General features: G+C 48.3%; 1 protein-coding gene across 1 annotated transcript; it reads right to left on the minus strand.

Annotated features, from left to right (window-relative positions):
• Positions 1–403: 403 nt before the first annotated feature.
• On the minus strand, positions 404–9,398 carry SNRNP48 (small nuclear ribonucleoprotein U11/U12 subunit 48). The gene is made up of 9 exons (XM_061995923.1): positions 9,329–9,398; positions 8,403–8,516; positions 8,196–8,256; positions 7,861–7,935; positions 4,609–4,797; positions 3,195–3,316; positions 2,654–2,769; positions 1,562–1,720; positions 404–666 (listed from the first exon to the last, which is right to left on the minus strand). The coding sequence occupies exons 1-9, from the start codon at positions 9,362–9,364 to the stop codon at positions 627–629; spliced, it is 912 nt and encodes a 303-aa protein (XP_061851907.1). The 5' UTR covers positions 9,365–9,398; the 3' UTR covers positions 404–626.
• Between the last annotated feature and the right edge of the window lie 8,636 nt (positions 9,399–18,034).

Raw genomic sequence — 18,034 nt, forward strand, 5'->3', positions numbered from 1 at the left:
TTGGTGCCTTCCCTACTACTTTCCAGGAAGAGCTATATATTCTCCTTCTCTTTTCTCAGCATTGATTTGAAATTTCTTTGAGCATGAGCTGGGCAACAGTAACTTTCCTGTTGTCCTTTTTACCACTTCCTGCAGCTGAAGATGTCCCATCCTGCTGGAGAACTCAGAAATCTGCTCTCTCAGCTCTGGTACACAGTTTAAGTAGGGAGGAAGAGCTTTTTGGAACACTGCTCCCAGAGGGGACAATGCCAGAGGTGGGAGGGTAGCAGGGGGAGCTCTCTCCATGCCCTTCCTGTTTGCAATGGATCCCAGACTCCAGGGAGTAGCTCTGTTCCACACCCACTAACCAGGCAGGAAAATGTGTATAGCCTCTCACAAACTGCACCCTTCAGCCTCAGAAAGATTAGAGAGATCCATATAATTTATTAATAGAAGCATTACTGGTAGGTATTTACAGTTTCTGATATATACTAAACCCCTCCCACCAAATCCTAACCCTGTTTCTTTTTTGTCTCCAAGCATAGCTGTGATGCAACACCACTATTATGTGCACAACATTACCATCCCTTCCACAGCAGCAGTGACTTTTTGAATGGCTGACAAACAAAATAATCAGGTTCTTTTTTCTACTTTCTTCTTTTATGACTGTGATACTTGTCTTCATCCCTGAAACAAAACCATAAACATTGTGTGGGCTGTTAAGACTCAGGCTGACAGAATCTGAAGGCAAAAAAAACCCAAACCCCACAAACTTGGGAAATGGAAAGCTCTCATTAAATGTAATCATGTTCTCTTCTCAGGAAAGAAAGTCAACTACTTCAAGACAGTTTATTTCCCATGCTGTTTTAATCAAGGTCCTGTCATGCAGTGCCACAGTGGCAATTAGTTTAGGATGAGTGGCATCCCTATGCAATGAAGCCAATTTTGAGACAGGCAACCCTTGCCAGCCTTGCAGTTATGTGCAGCCTTTCTTGTGTGTAACAGCCTAAGGCTCTGCTCCAACACAGGTCCCACACACCAGGGCCTTGCAGATCCAAATGTGCCCTTGTTGCTGGCATTAGGTGTGGCCTCAGTTTGTTTCCTTTTGCCTAAAAATATGTCCAAAACTATTGAAGAGCAAGAGCACTGTTTTGAAGCTTCTACCATGGAAAAGCTAGTCAAGTGTTTGTATCTATATACAAGGTAGTGACACAGATCATCCTATTTAGTAAGTCCCAGTGCAAAGTGGAGCAGAAATCAGCACTAGACAGGATGAGCCAAAGTGGAGCAGAAATCAGCACTAGACAGGATGAGCACACTTGGTTGGTTAAACGGGCAGATGTTGATAAAGGAGTACAACAGCCTGTGACAACACTGTGTGCTACACCTGCTCGTGGAAGTGCCACCTTTCAGACCCAAGAGAATATGCTGAAGTCTGGATGGCAGTGTATGATCTCACAGCAACTTCTGTTTAGCATCAGCCTCATGCCCCTGCCTTGTTATACCGTATGTGGGATTAACCTAACTTCTTAATTGGACTAGATACTCCAATTCAGAAGCAGCTGTCATCATTGATGCTCACCTCTCTCTCTTTCTCCGAGACTCTCTGCCTCTTTCCCGGCTCCTTTTTCGTTTGCTTGGGCTCCTGCTGCTGTCTCTCCTGTGCCTGGGGCGCTCGCTGTCCCTGCAGCTTCCCCCCGACTGCCGCGACTCTGCCGAAGCCGACCGTCTCTCCTCCTTCCTGGAAAAAGGTTATTCATTTTAGCCAAGAGAGAGAAAGTTTCTCAGACACTATTCTTTTCAGCACATATCTTTTATTAACCCCCTTCATCTCCCTAAAGCAGTACCTCCCCCATGAGGCACAAAGTCCATGCTCTTATGTTTAACCTGGTTAAACAAACGCTTCCCCCCAAGTCTTAACACCTACTGTCTCCTGTTTCTTGAGCAGAGAAGGGGCTCACTCTGTTTTGCTTTCACTCCCTGACTCTTCAGTCACCTGCTACCTACAGCTGCAGAACCCAGCAAGCCTGATGTACGGCCTTGTCATTCCCCTTCCTTTGAACACTGAAAACAAACACCTCCAGCATCACCTTCTACACCTTTCAACAACATTCTCATCTCAAATATCTCCTGAAGAAGCACAAATAGGCTACCACTAGGTCACGATTCCATTTCTATTTCAGCAACAGATGTCTGTGCAGTCTTACTTGACACAGGAAGAAACATGTATAGAAACCCCCCTTATCCCCATATTTAGTCAGTTATGGAAACCCATCTGAGGTATGTTATTCTTATCTACCCTAGCATTTCCTCTCACATGGTAGGGAAGAGGAAGACACTGTGTGCTTATATTTTCAAGTCTTCTGTTCCCAGCTAGCAGCATTGAGACACAGAGGAAGCACTATTCATTCCTCAGCTCCACCAGAAACTACCTGTTCACCTGGAGTACTTGCAGCTCACCTCCTTACCCCTTAACAAAAAAGCTAACAATGCATTTTTCAACACCCTTCATGCAGGCAGAGCTTCTCAAACAAGAGCTTAAGAGAGTATAAACTAAACTGAGCCAAGATATATGCAAAGGCTGCTATGTATTATGAGAAGAAGGTGATAAGATACAATTAAAGGCTATGATCGCCTGCTCACATGCCTGACAACTTTGTCAACTGTGCCATACCTTCCAGAAGATTTTGACTTCCCTCCTCCACATATCTCTGCGTTGTCCAACCTATTCTCCTCCTGCCAGTGATTGCTGAGTTCTTCCATATGCACACCAATCACATCCCGAATCACCTGGAGATACAGACACATTAAAAACCAACAGCAAGGAAAGCAGCATGTCACACTAGTGGCCTCAACTAGCAACTAGACAGCAAAAGTAGACACGTGCAGAAAAAAGTCTCCCCCACATCTCACACAACAGCTGTTGGAATGGAAGGTCTTGCTTGCAGAAACAGGTATTTCAGCATAAATTTAAATAGCATCATTTTACAGCAGACAGTCAAATAGATCTTGACAGTATTTTCACCTTCAAAATTGAATAGTCAGAAACACCCTGGTTATTTGTGACCTGTGACAAACCAAAACCGGACTCCTCTATACTCTGCAGCTCTAAGAAGGCAGGGTACAAGAAGTGGTACAATAAGTCTGAAAAATGTCTGTCATCACTATGCTGATACACAATAAGCAAAAAAACCCTGTTTGTTTTCAGCTCTCACCTCAGTGTACGACTTCTTTGTTATATGGACATTCTTAGCCCTGTACGACTGCCGCCGCCTTTTGTAGTCTCGCATCTCAGCCAGGATTTCAAGATGAGACTTTGGACCTTTCTGACTATCATCTAGCAAAAAATCACAAGTGAAACAGATGGTTGTTAGCAGGACATTAGCAACCAGAGTATGTATGAAACCAAATACACTGTGTTCCTTCTGAAGTTTCACCAGTATTTAGTAACTAGTATGAATTTAGCACGTGTCCCCTCCAACCTACTCACTAGCTGTTGACCCAAGCCTAAAAAGCCCCCAAGCCAATGTTATGTTATCTCAGTCTCCTAACAGCCATCACAGAATGATGAGGGTTGAAAGGGACCTCTAGAGCTCATCCAGCCCAACCTCCTGCTAAAGCAGGTTCCCCTTGATCGGGGGGGCACTGAAATGTGTCCAGGTGGGTTTGGAAACATCCAGAGACTCCACATGCTCCCTGGGCAGCCTGGGCCAGGGCTCTCTCACCCTCACACCAAAACAGTCTTCCCTTGTGTTTAAGTGGAACTTTTTGTGTTCCAGTTGATGTCCATTACTCCTTGTCCTGTCACTGGACAGGACAGAAAAAAGTGTCACCCCATCCTCCTGACACCCACCCTTTAGGTACTTATAAGTGGTGATGAACAAGTGATCCAAATCAACATATGGGCTTGCAATTTGATCAAACACCTACAAGATACAGGCTACATTTTCAAAGCCAGTATTACAATAAGGCACCGAGATTCTGTAAAACATTTCCCTGTGTAGATGACAAACACTATCCCCTAACCCCTAGGCATAGCAGGGCCCACAGATGCTGATATTGCACTTGTTATAGTTACAAAGTGGCATGACTCAACAGGGATGAGAAGTCTCAGTCAAATACACCCATCTGTATATTGCTCAAGAGCTCCATCAGATGACCTTCTTGTTTGGCTTTTAGTCCTAAGTGATCTTTCATCTCATCACCTCAAAGTAAGCACTACTCCAAGCTGAACAGTAAGTTGGCAACATGAAGCCACCTGAAGTCACAGAATGGGGTTGGAAGGGACCTTTAGAGATCATCTAGTCCAACACCCCCCTGCCAAAGCAGGTCCACCTAGATCAGGTCACAAGTCAGCTGCAGCAAATACAAAAGATCCACCCACTAAGATATGCACAATACATGTACCAAGAGAGGAACACACAGGCTTTCTCAGAAGAGAAACATCACAAAGGAATCACACTACTGTTCTCTGATACCAGGTCTTCACTGGGGCTTTTAAGAACAGCCTGCTTCTCACAACAAAAACAGGACAAGCAATTCTGTTTGGCTTTCAACAAAACTCGCTATCTAACTACACAAAGTGAACAGTTCTCAGCTATAAATTCAAGAAGAGATTGTTTCCCATACCTTGGGTGATTTTTGCTGCCAAATCCACAAAGAGATCACTGTCGTTTTCTGTTATTTGGGACCTAGACTTCTGCTTCTTTGTCTCCTCAACAACGTAATCGTAAAGAGCCAGGCGGTCAGCTTGAGTCAGGTCACAGGTGAAACGCTTGTGATTCTGAGGAACTTCTACAGGCAGCAATGAGTAAGAGGCTGGAGGTTGAACACAGAGCTGTTATTAGCAAAACAGCAAGTGACGCTGGAAAACGCAGAGCAGCTCGACAGATAAATAACGTAGTAACCACTCGTGCTGTTTTCATCCTTCCCCTACACATCTGTAAAAAGTTGCATCCTTCTTAAGTTGAAAGGATAAAAATTGCTCAAGCAAGAAGAGAAAAAAGCCCCAGGCAGACTGTATAACTTCTCATGACTGCTTACACTGCTCCTTCCAGGTCTGCACACACCTCGAAGGGATCACGCCAAAGGACACTCTGTATCGTCCCGTCAGCTCTTGGCTTACAAGCTAAAGCAAGAGAGAGGAGGCTACAGCTCTAACTTGTGGGTTTCTCTTACTCCTGAAATTTTCTGTAAAGTAATAGCTGGAAAATGTTCTGCCAACAAGAATGAAAGCTTCTAGGAGACTAGACAACTGGGTAAACAGTCTCACTCACATTGTCACTTTCTCTACAGAGCTTTTGTAACAGACTTGCCACAGGCATTTCTAGCCAAAAGGGCTACAGAGGCACTTTGAAAATGCTCCAGATCAGTTCACATAAAGAATTTTGGAGTTAAGAAAACAAACACCCTGCTTGCACACTCCTCTTCCCCTGATTGATCACCCCAGTACTCACTGTTCCCCGTGTTAAAACATGTATCCTCCAAACAAACAATAAATCCATTCTCAATCCACTGCAACAGCAGCAAAGTGACTACCCTGAAGATCCAGGACACCACGTCCCAGGATATCACCTGCAGGAAAGCATTTTACTCAAATTCCCAACAACTGTTGACCTGACCTCCATAATCCTGCTCCCACCACACAACCTCCTCCCTGCAAGGCACAATCCCACACAGACAGAAGAGCCTACATGTGGTGTATGCTGGAGCCTCCACAACAGCAAGGCTACTGCTTCTCTGGATTACACAGCCCTTAAAGGATACTGGGCAATCTTTCCCATCCTGTTTTCATTACAGACACCAAAGAGGAGGAAGAGAGGCTGCAATAACTGTACAACAACAAGCCTAAAAGACAAGATTTCCTCATTACTGTACTTGAAGCCTAAAGCAGAACTTTTCTAATCCAAACTCACAGCTGTAAATGTGAGCACTAGAACTTTATGTTTACAATGCACTGTTGTTCCAAGGTCATGGAAGCACATAAAGGTGCTCTAATAGTTATGTGCTTGTGATCTTACAAGGACTTCGCAACTTGTGATTAGACCAGCTTTCCTGCCCTATTAAATAGCTTTTCTAAACATGGTTGGATTTTTATATAAAACAAATAAAAATACTTCCTTTGACATAGTCAAAGAGAAATTTGCACTGACAAATGCTTTCCATTTGTTTCTATTGCCAAAGACTTACCATAGAATCACGTCATTTAGGTTGGAAAAAACCTTTAAGCTCATGGAGTCCAACTGCTCCCCCTCACACTGCCAAGCCCACCACTGAACCACGTCCCTCAGCACCTCAGCTCCATGGCTTTGCAATATCTCCAGGGATGGGGACTCCACATCCTTCTCTGGGCAGCCTGGGACAGTGTCTAATAACCCTCTCAGGGAAAAAGTTCTTCCTGATCTCTGATCTAAACCTCTCCTGGTGCGACTTGAGGCCGTTTCCTCTTGTCTTGTAACTCGTTACTGGGGAGAAGAGACCAACACCCATCTTGCTACAGTCTCTTCAGTGAGTTGCAGAGTGTGACAATGTCTCCCCTCAGCCTTCTCCAGGCTGAATGACCCCTGCTCCCTCAGATGATCAGACTTATGCTCCAAACTCTCCAACAGCCCATCTCTGGACAAGCTCCAGCACCTCAGTGTCTTTCTCATAGCAACAGGACTTTAAACAACAATTCCAAGTCAGTAAACCTTACCACAAGCCAAGACATCACAACAAAAACCACCCCAGCACAGTTTTAATGTTATCTTCAGAGAAAGGCAAGCGTGCAGTGGCAGCTGGACAGCCAAGATTGGCATCTCATGGCTCACTGAGGTGCCTTGGCAACACAACGCCTGAAAAACGGTTTATCTGTTTCTTCTTTGCTTGGATATTCTTGTGGCAAATTACCGAGTTACTTTCAGAGGAAACACATCTAACATACTCCAAACACAGTGGCCTGTCACTTGAAAGCTCCTTCCCAAGCAACTGACAAAGCTCCATTTGCTATGCCAGAGAAACAAAGACAACGTGAAAAACTCTGCCTGAGCAAGCACCGCTGCACCAGACCCTCAGGAAAGCAGAGCAAATGCACTTTTCCTTCTGCATGTATGTTTGCCAAACTAAAGGATTACAGACAGTAAAACACTGTATCTTTCAGGTTTTGCAGTAATCTCCAAACCATATGCTGCAGCTCTACAGTGGTTTGTAGCCCTACTTTTCAATGTTGGGCTGAATTCTCAAAGAGAAGCAGAGCTCTGCCTTAACCTGGTACCCAGACTGGTCACCAGACCCACTGGAAAATGAAATATCAAGGAATCAATAAGCTAAGAGCAGTGGCAAAGGACAATATCATATTTGCAGATGCACCAACACATTTCTTACACAACTCCTTAGGACAGACTTAAAACAATCCATCATAATAACAGGCATGTCATTAGGTTTTTGATCTGAGGAGCGGCTGGCAACCACACACAGCCCACATCTAGCAAATCCTTGAACAAAACATGACGTGAAGAACCATCATATGAAGAACAAAGCTAGAGGCAGCATTAGAAGAGTTTCAGCCACAAAGAGCAGAAGGGTAACAGAAAACACACGCAGAAAGTAAAGTGCAGGCAGTGGGATGAGAAGTGAAGGACTAGCACTTCTGAAGCGAAGCTGAAACGCCTGAATTTTGCAGTATTGATTTTCCTAAAGAGGACCAGACGTGTGAGCACAACAGACTCAAATTCTCTTATCTAGTTGCCCTAGAGAAAGCAGTTATGCTCCAAAATATAAGAGGGAAAGGAGATAAACAATCCACACAGCGGTTCACAAGTAGAACAAAGGAAGCTGTGAGGGCAGGGAGACAAGAGCAGCTCTCCACATAAAGGCTGACAAAGTTGCCTTGCTTGTACTCACCTTCACTGTAGCCTGTACCTTCTTTTGCACTTTGAGCTCTAGCTTGTTTAACAATGTGAAACTGTAGCTCTTTATCTGCAGACAGAGAAGATAAAAATATCACAGAACTGCCCCTACCCAGGGGTCTCCTCTCAGCCTCTGTCTCCCCTGTGGATCTCCCCTCAGCCTCTGAACTCCCTGGATATCTCCCCTTCAGCCCCTCCACCTCCGTGTCCTCCCCCCCGGAATGTCCTCCCAGCCTTCAACCCCCCTGGGATCTCTCCTGAATCCCATCCTCTGTGCCCACCCCAGTCCCTGCTGCACACCACTGGGGCAGGGGGACAGCTGCTGCTCACCCATTGCGACGCTGGGAACCTTCAGTTTTTCGTAGAAGAAGCGGGAGTCGTACATCTCAGCCTGCGGGACCAATGCTCAGTCAATGGACGTGAGATCACCCTCGAGGCTTCACGTTCAGCTGCCCAGCCGCCGCCCGGCCCAGCCAGCCAGGGGCACAGTCCCATGCCGCCCTCCTCCCATCACGGCGAGCCCACCCGGGCGCCCACCTCCTCCTCGGCCGAGTAGCCCATCTTGCGGAGCCGGCAGGACGCGGTGTGCCTCTCCAGCGAGGCCCGGGGCACACGGTGATGGACGTCGTAGGGACATGGCACCCGCTCCACCTGACAACCAGCGGGACACAGGTCAGGTCAGCGCTCACTGCCGTCCCGCTACCACCGGCAGACCCCCGCCGTCCCGCTATCCCTGGCAGACCCCCACCATTCTGCTGCCCACTGCTATCTGTAGCAGAGCCCCGCCATCCCGGCGCCCTCTGCTATCCCTGGCAGACCCCCACCATCTCCCGCAGACCTCTGCTGCCCCGCTGCCCCCGGCAGACCCCCCCACCCGTGGCAGTCCCTCGCCACCCCCCGCTATCCCCAGCAGACCCCCGCCGTCCCGCTGCCCTCCGCTATCCCCAGCAGACCTCCACCGTCCCGCTCTCCCCGGCAGATCCCCGCCGTCCCGTTGTACCCGCTATTCCCAGCAGACCCCCGCTCCCCCCGCTATCCCCAGCAGACTCCCGCCATCCCGCTCTCCCCAGCAGACCCCCACCGTCCCGCTGCCCCCCGCTATCCCCAGCAGACCCCCGCCGTCCCGCTCTCCCCGGCAGACCCCCGCCGTCCCGCTGTACCCGCTATCCCCAGCAGACCCCCGCTGTCCCGCTGCACCCCGCTATCCCCAGCAGACCCCCACCGTCCCGTTGCCCCCGCTCTCCCCAGCAGACCCCCACCGTCCCGTTGCCCCCGCTATCCCCAGCAGACCCTCGCCGTCTCGCTGCTCCCGGCAGACCTCTGCCGCTTCGCTGTCCCCCGCCGTCCCGCTGCCCCTCGCTGTCCCGCTGCCCCTCGGCAGACTCCCACCGCCCTGCTATCCCCCCAGCAGACCCCCGCCGTACCCCGCTACCCCCGGCAGCCCCCCGCAGCCTCCGACTCACCAGGTCCCCGAGCCACACGGAGCAGTTATCCGCCATGGCGCTGCGGGCGGGGCGACGCACGGCTCGGGCCGCCCTCATGGCCGGGCACTGCGCAGCCGCAGCCGCAGCCGCCGCCGCCGCGCGGGGCGCCGCCAGCCGGGCGGGAGGAGGCAACGCGGCCCTGGGCGAACCGCGCGTCTCGCCTCGCTCTCCGGTAGCGGGAAGCGGCTGGTGCGGGGAGCCCGAGCGAAGGGCCGCGGGCAGCTGCCCCACAGCGTGCTCCGGGGCCGTGCCCGGTCACTGAGGGAGGCCGAGGCCCAGCGGGCACCAGCAGCGGGAGGTTGGCCAGCGCGGGTGGAAGGGGCTGGGTACAGAGCCTCCGGGGAAATCGGGTCCGCAGCGGCAGGTTTTCTGGAGGACCTGAGGCTGTTGATCGACAGCGTCTGAACACGAGCCAGCAGTGTGCCCAAGAAGCCCGGTGGTATCCTGGCTTGGATCACAAGCCGTGCGGGCAGCAGGAGCAGCGCAGCGGTTGCGCCGCTGTCCTGGGCGCTGCTGGGGCCGCAGCGTCGGCGCCGAGCTGAGCGTTCGGCCGTGTCCAGGGTGCTGAAGAGTGTCCAGGGACGGGCAGCGGGGCTGCGGCGCCGGTCTGGGGGGAGCGGCTGAGGGACCTGGGGGTGTTCAGCCTGCAGAAGAGGGGCTGAGGGGAGACGTGATCACTCGCGGCAGCTCCCTGACAGGTCGCTGTCTTCTCCCAAGTAACGAGTGACGGGACAAGAAGAAATGGCCTCAAGTTGCACCGGGGGAGGTTTACACTGGAGATTCGGAAGAACTTTTTCCCTGAGAGGGTTGGCAGACACTGTCCCAGGCTGCCCAGGCAGACGATGGAGTCCCCATCCCTGGAGATATTGCAAAGCCTTGTAGCTGAGGCGCTGAGGGACATGGCTCAGTGGTGGGCTTGGCAGGGTGAGGGTAGGACTCCATCCTAATGGTAAAGGTCAACCCAAGCGGTTCTATGATTCTGTGAGGGCTTTGGTAGCCTCTGCTCCTGTTTGAGCTTCTTGCTATAAAGGAGCAAAGCAAACCCTGAGAACAGCCATCTTTTTTCTTCACCGGACCCAGGCCTGAGCAGCTCACCAGCTTTATCAAGAGGCAGTCTCTTTTCTGAGCACAACTCGTGCCTGCTGCACACTTCAGAGCAGGAGCCAGCACCCAGAAGCCTGTGCCTGTTAGTGATGGGTCAGGAGGAAACTGGGCCCCTCCTGCCAGCTTCCCTCTTGCAAGAGGAGCACAGTGCAAGGCAGCAGCCCCTCGTAGCACAAGGTGCTTCCTAATTGATGTGCTGTATGACAGCCAAAATTCTGAGAGCCTTCCCCTCGAGGCTGAGGGGGCATCAGGACTCAACTGTAACATAGGATGAGGAAAGAACAACTGTCCCAAGGAATATATTTCATAAGATTCACATTAGTGCTTGCCTATTTTTGTCATCTTGTAAGAAAAGCACAGATGACTAGAAGGAAGAGTGGGCTTAACAAGGAGGGGGGTGGTGGGGAGAATGGCTGTTGTACATCTGTTTCTGTTAGCAGATTACAGCCCTTCCTTTCCTGCACGGTGAATTTGAGACTCAGCTAGGACTGAGGACTGGTAGAGATTAAACAACATATTGATTTTCTTCTATATTAAGTTGCTGATTGTGAATTATGATCAGAATAGACATTTTGCTCAACTGAACAATATTTTGAATCATTCCAAATCACCTCAGGAGTTTCTTTTCCTTTACAAAAAACCTAGTTCCTGGGGTCATAAAAGGATCAAAAAGTACTGTCTCTTTTTTTTTCTCCCTATCCTTTATGGATTTGGGGAAACACTCAAGAAATGGAACCACTGGGATGAATGTTTTCCTTCCTAGAGCTCCAGGAGAAGCCTCATTCCTGTGATGCAGCATTATCAGTTCGGAGGCAGCTTGTGCTGAGAGGTCTGTCTGCCCTTAGATACAAAGCATTGCTTAGAGTTGTGTTTGCAGTTCCTCCTGGAAACAAGGAGGGGGGGGGGGAAAGCCCATGAAAGCTCAAATTATTCATTCTTTTAAACATGCTTCTAGTAAAGATAAATGAAATAAGCTTTACAACAGCCTTCTCAGGCCTTACTATGCTTGGCATGCATGTTTCTGTAATCTCTCACAAAGCACAAAGGCACCTGAATTTCAACTTTTTGACATTGCTGCTGTTACCCCCTATCTTAGACTTCAGCTAAAATATGCCACACTCCAAATCTGTAGCAGAGAGTCAGCTGAATCAGTGTCATCATCTACTGGGACATGAGGTGAATTGCTCTAGCATGCATGAATCAGTTTATAGAAACACTCTTCAAGGCTTAGGTGAAATACCCTTCACCAGACCCCTGGCTAGAAGTCAATTCTCCTCTTTTACTCTCTGAGTTCCAGTTTGGTTGCTCATCCAGCCCATCCCAAAGCATCAGTGTGGTGCTATGCAGGTGCTCATGGCAACCAGAGAAGTGCTCAGACCTCACTGGTGCCTCTTCTAGGGGAATGCAGCTGGTTTACTCTTGAAGCTCTGTACTGCTCAGCCTGCTACAAGTCCTTGGCTCCTGCATCTTGATGCTTACTTTTTTGTAGCTTAGTCCAGTTCACAATTACAGCTTAAGGTCTATTTTACAAACTGCAGTACACCAGACACTTCCAAATTGATTTACAGGCAGTAACTCTAGCATCTGTTAATAACTTATTGATTATTCTTGTGTATCTCCGTGTGGTCTCTCATAGATTCTTCAGGTTTAGATGACTTATCACGTTGGTATCACCCTTATCTTTCAAGATAAAGCTTGGTGCTGCCCCCCTGTGCCAGGTTCATAGGGAAGCTACATAACCATCCATGCTTAAATACAGAGACGAGAGGTATTGCTGCAGCGATATTGACAGAAAACATTCTCACTTGACAGAGCTGGGAATTCACCCTTAAACAGCCAGAAGTAAGCCTGAAGTCCTCTTGAACGCTCAGATTTTATGATGTGTGGTTTTGAACTTGCTTGGGTTTTCACATTTAGGCCTGAAGACATTCACAGTTGCTGAACTTCAGTCCTTGGTCCTTTACCTGCTCTGCCTTTCCTTAGCTCAGAGCTTTCCATCTCTCTGGGGCAGCCTGTGTCAGGGCTCCCTCACCCTTAAAGAAGTTTTTCCTTGTGTTTAAGTGGAACTTTTTGTGTTCCAGCTTATGTCCATCACTCAACAGTGTCCTGTTGCTGGACACTACAGAAAAAAGTGTCACCCTCTTGACTTATAAGTGTTGATGAGATGCTCCCCTCAGTCTTCTTTTCTGCAGGCTAAATGGCCCCAGACCTTGCAGCCTTTCCTCGTAAGAGAATTGTTCTAGCTCTCTCATCATCTTGGTGGCTCTGTGCTGGACTCTGTCCATCAGTTCCCTGTCTCTCTTGAACTGGCGAGCCCAGAACTGGACACGGGACTCCAGATGAGGCCTCACCAGGGCACAGCAGAGGGGGAGCAGAACCTCCCTTGACCTGCTGGACACACTCTTCTTTATGCCCCCCAGGACACACAGACCAAGCCACCTGCTTTTGCTGCACCTGCAGCCTTGTACAGCTTTAGAGGTCTCTTTCAAAAATGTGGCCTCCCATGCTCAGCACTATTAGTGCAGTGAATGATAGCTGTCCCTAGGTGTTGCCATTTCTTCTCATAAAGGTATGTGAAGCAAGCAACCTGAAACAACCCTTCAAAGGAAGTCCACAGGAAGAAGAAACTTAACTCATCCACCACAATTCATTCGGAAACAAGAGTCAGCAGATGCAACCACAGGCCAGGTTTTATAACAAGCTTAATAATCTGGGTGTGGATTTGCAAGTGCTGCCTACAAGCATCCTTCCTCTTGCTGGAGGATTAGCACAGGGGATTACTGATGCCCTTTGAAGAGATTGGCATATGCCCAGATGGTCACACCGTCTCAGGCTTCCCAAGTGTGTTGGGGTGGGGAGAAAGAGAACGCAATTACTCTTACCTCCAAACAAGAAGGGTTCCTTAGCCAAGCAAAAGAACCCATTTTGCTCAGCTTGTTGTTATTTTAGCAGCTCTGGCCCATCCTGCTGTGCATCCTCTAACATAAGCTTTGTCTCTTGTGGGGCACAGCCTTCCAAAGCAAGCAAGGGCTGGACTGTGGTGAAAAGGAAAAGCATCCACCCTCACCTGGCTTCACCAGGCACATCCATCCTAGATCCACCTGATCTAGGTGACCCTGCTTCTGCAGAGGGGTTGGACTAGGTGAACTCCAAAGGTCCCTTCCAACCCCTACCATTCCATGATTCTATGATCTTCCAACCCCAGCACACACTTCCCTCCAAGCACAGATGAAGAATAAGGTTCTTTTAACAGTTGTTTACTCCACTTTCCACTCAGGCAAAAGCCTCTCACGTGCTGTTCTTCATGCCTGTCAAATGCACTGTGCAGTGAAGTGTCTCACCTCAGCTGCAGCTCCTACCCACCACAGCAGAAGCAATGTCAAAACACTGCTAGGATGTATCTTAAGACAACAGCTCTGTTCACACTTCAGCTCTTGGCAAAGCAAAAGCATGTCAACAATCAATCCAGGGTCCACCTAATCCATACACGCACTTGTAAGCTGTGTTAAAAGAGCTACTTTACAACTGCAACATTTAAGCTGCAAACTCCAACATAGGAAAAGCCAGATGATTAGTTGAGGGTCCATGCTGCAGCCTCTCAGCTCTGTGGCATGCAGGGAGAACAGCAGTGTCCACACAACAGCCGGTTGTGCACATACATATTTTACATGGCAATGCAAAATGAGCTGAATTCAGATGCCACACACATGGCTGGGAATTACAAAACTATCTGTAGGGCTGCCAGGCACCAGGATTACTCTGGGCTATTCCTGGCTCCCCAGGCAGAGTCTTAATGGGTATGACCATGATTACAAGCAGGATAAGCAAGAGCCCATGTCTGGAAGGGCTCCCTCTGAACAATCTGTGACTGCCTCTAGGGGACTTGGAGCTGTTTTGCCAGCCATACCTCCCATCCCAAATCTAGCAGGGACTCCCTTCTTGCTAAAGAGGAAGGATATTTACATGTCTTACAGGAATGGAGATGCAGGGATACTTTAACTCAGTCTTGCCTTTCCTAGGCTGTAGTTGGCTACGTAGGAAACCAGGAGGAATCAGGAAGAAACAGTGATTTAAACCAGATACTCTTGCTAAGTGTAGTAGTATCATCTCTGCTCAAAGCTCCTCACTCAGTATGGGGAAATAAAGCAGCTGCTACTGTGTACCACTGAAAAATGCAAGATCCTACAAACCAGGCTTTATTTTTTTGCTTGCAGACATAAACTTCAGACATGAATCCCAGATCCAGGATCCCACTCCCTGATACTTGGGCTTTCCTCTCATTCCTCGTGGGATTGCTCAGGTGCAGTCACACAGGCTGCAGCTGCAGGGCAGGAGGCAGAGAGCTTTTTCTCTACCTTTTCAACCTCCTTGCCATGGGATCTGCAGGGGCAGCAGTGCAGCAAGCTGTAAACACACAGTTACTAAAAAAAAGCTTTAGCTGTGTCTCCTCTTGCTTATAGAAAGCAAGCCTGATTAAGTGTGTCATTGTGGGTTTTTTCCTGCATGACCCTGTGGTGCAGAAGGTTGCACCCAGGTTGTGTCACTGCTTACAGCCTGGTCATACTGATAAACAATAAGGCCACCACCAGTTTACCCCAGTAAAGGGATACTTGGCATAAGAGCTAAATGCCAATCAGTCCTTTCTGAGAAATCCTAGCTGCCCATGGCAGCTGTGAAACTCAAAAGGTGTCTGGTACCAATGCTGCTCGTGCAAAGGGGCAAAGCTGCCCTGGGCAGGAGACAGTGGTCTCTCCAAACACCCCAGGAGGCTTTCACAGAGGCTTGTGTTAAACAGACAGAAGAGGAAAGGGAGGTTTTGGGATGGGAACAGCTCTGGAAACTTTCCCTTGCTACAGCCCAGCACCAGCTGAGGTTAGAAGTGGTGCAGCAAAGCCTCACAGCACAGGCTGCTGCCACAAAGCTCATCCAGATGTGCTCACATTCCTCAAAGAAAGTGTCCCACAGCTTTGTGCTACCCTGGCTCTTCTTTGTGACACCCATGCCTGCTGCAGGCAGTGGTAGGGAGTCTCATGCCTGGGAAAGGCATAACAACACAGCTGCAGTGATATTTCAGTAACAGAACAGTTGCACAAGCCCTTTCCTTCTGGAGGGGTCTGTTGTCTTTACAGCACCAGGATTAGCCCTCAAACTCCTCCCAGTGTGAACCTGGAATGTGTCCATCACCTTGCCTTTTCCCATTTTATTTGGGAGTTTTCCTTCACAACCCCACAAGGAACCCTGGAAACCTCCCCTCTCCCTTTCCCACCCTTCCAGGGAACCCACACAGCTTCTAGGAGCAGATAAGGCCGGCAGAGCCCAGGGCTGTGGGCAGGTGCCTACAGTCTGGCAGCAAGAAGGTGGGCAAGAGAGACACAGCAGCTCTCCCAGCCAGCCCAAGCCATGCAGTGCCTTACTGCCAGCCAAAATGGAAATGCTTTCAGGCTGATGTTTGCATCTTTCCTCTCTGGGGCTATGAAACAGATACAGCAAGATTTGGAGTGGAAGGACTCGTGCCAAACTCGAGAGTGAAGGCACCAGGAGACAGGCAGCTGGCAAATGCCACATGTGCCATGAGCAGTTCTGCAAAAACCCTCATTTCCTGCAGTGAGTAAGTGGACTTTTTGAGCTTTGAAAATGAACATCTCAACTTAGGAACACTCCTGTGCTTGTCAATGGCTTGGCTTATTGCAACACTACTTCAGACAACACAGGATATTAGAACTTGTCAATTATCCTTTGATTTTTTGGGTTTTTTTTCCCCCACCTCAGTCTGAATTGTGATTTGTTTAAAGCCCAGGGGATTTCACAGGACTCTGTTGATTATAACAAAATGACAGTGGAAGAGACACGAGGTTCCTTCAAGCTTGGCATTGCTCTCTTGTTTCTGAACTGCTGCTTCTAAAAACACCTTCCCCACAGCAGCAATTCCCCAGGCCATCATTCTCTAGCTCTTGCTCAGAGCCTAACATTATAAGAACCACCAAAACAATTTCCAGAAACAAAAGGTGCCTCCAGGTTCATCTATCTGGAGAGATTTTTCAGGAGGCTCCTAGGAATTTTCCAATATCTCTTCATTTCCCTTCTTCTGCCTCACACCTGACCTGAGTAAGTTGGAAGCCAGAGGTTCTGAAATTGAGGAGAAAATCCCCACAGAACTGAGACAGCTTTTTGAAATATTAAACATAGATCAAATGGGTATTTATAAATTATATCTATATACATACACTGACCTTTTAAATAGATATGTATGAATGAATGTGCATATATGCAGAAAAGGTCAACATTATGATTAAAGAGCCTCAATATTTTTAGCTGTTCTGTCTAATTGAGGAAAAATTTTTAGCAGAGGTCACTTTGGAAGGCAGTTCAAGCTTGTAATCATTCCCTTCTTCTGCAGGTTTTATAGGCTTACCGGTAGAAACCTTTCAGCTTTGGAGAAAATCCTCACACACCCTTTCTTTTCCCCACTAAGCCTGGTAAATTCCAACCCCCACTCTTTGTAACAGGATGTTTTACTTTTAATTAGTGAGGAGAGGGGAAACAATTGCAGATTACAGTATGATTTTCTCCCAACAACCCTAATTTAAAGTGAACTAAAGGGCCTGTGTGAGACCAATTAAGGAAAGAAAAAAAAAGTGAGGTGGGTAACAGATGGTCCTACAGTTAAGGGAAGCTCTGAAGTGAGCTCAGACTAAGCTATTAGAGCCTTCCAAATAAATAGACCAAAATAGCCACTGCTAAATCCTGGGATACTTATCAAATACACAAATCTATCTGTAAATGAAACTGTGCTTCTACTAAAGGCAAGACTAAAATGTAAGCCCCCTTTATTCTTCCTATCACCATGAGTATCCATGAAAGCAAAGAGCAATGCATGTTTGAAGTGCCAATAGTGAACTTCTGTAACATACTTTTGTCCTGTCAGCCCCATACAGATGTGAAACCAAGAAATGCTTGGTTTGTCCTTCTTACTACAATGCAGAAAGATCTGGTTGCAGTTAATCTTGCTTGTATTGCTATATTCACACCTCATCAAGGGTCCCTCTCCAACGAAGCAACCAATACACACATTTAGCTTCAAACAGGCCTTGCTTCCAAGCTGTGCTGACTTCAAATCCATGGGAAGAGCTACATCCTGACAGCACTTGCTGGAGCATGTCTGGGTGCAACCTGCCAGCTTTTGGATGTTCTGAGATCCCTGGGAGAGCTGCAGGCTGCATGGGCAGAAGCACGACTCTGCCACCACTGACTCTGCCCGAGGATGAGCCTTTTGATTTTGAATGAAGTCTGTACTTTTCCCTCCTACTGCAAACATAAGAGAGTCAGTGCCACGTGCCAAACCTTGAAAACTCCTCTTGTTGCACCTTTTTTTACCAGTTTCCTAAAGATGTGAGGTTACTGTGGCCATATTTAGTATATCACTGTTTTACCTCTTTCTGCCAAAGAAACCAGAGGCAGGATTTGCATTTAAAGTTGACCAAGTGGAGAAATGGGCTGCAAAAACAAAGGAGGATGAAGTTTTGTCAAGGCAAATGCAAAGCATTACCTTTGTGTAGGAATAACCAATTTAAGGAGTAAAAA

Source organism: Colius striatus, chromosome 4 (assembly GCF_028858725.1).
Source record: "Colius striatus isolate bColStr4 chromosome 4, bColStr4.1.hap1, whole genome shotgun sequence".
Classification (NCBI taxonomy): Eukaryota; Metazoa; Chordata; class Aves; order Coliiformes; family Coliidae; genus Colius; species Colius striatus.

What these genes read in the sequence shown, in the direction of transcription:
- SNRNP48 (XM_061995923.1), bottom strand. Translation starts at nt 9,364, where the DNA reads ATGGCGGATAACTGCTCCGTGTGGCTCGGGGACCTG. An exon ending in AGGTACAGGCTACAGTGAAG is followed by an intron (nt 4,798 to 7,860) that starts GTGAGTACAAGC and finishes TTCAACCTCCAG; the next exon opens with CCTCTTACTCATTGCTGCCT. An exon ending in TCTCGGAGAAAGAGAGAGAG is followed by an intron (nt 667 to 1,561) that starts GTGAGCATCAAT and finishes GTTTTGTTTCAG; the next exon opens with GGATGAAGACAAGTATCACA.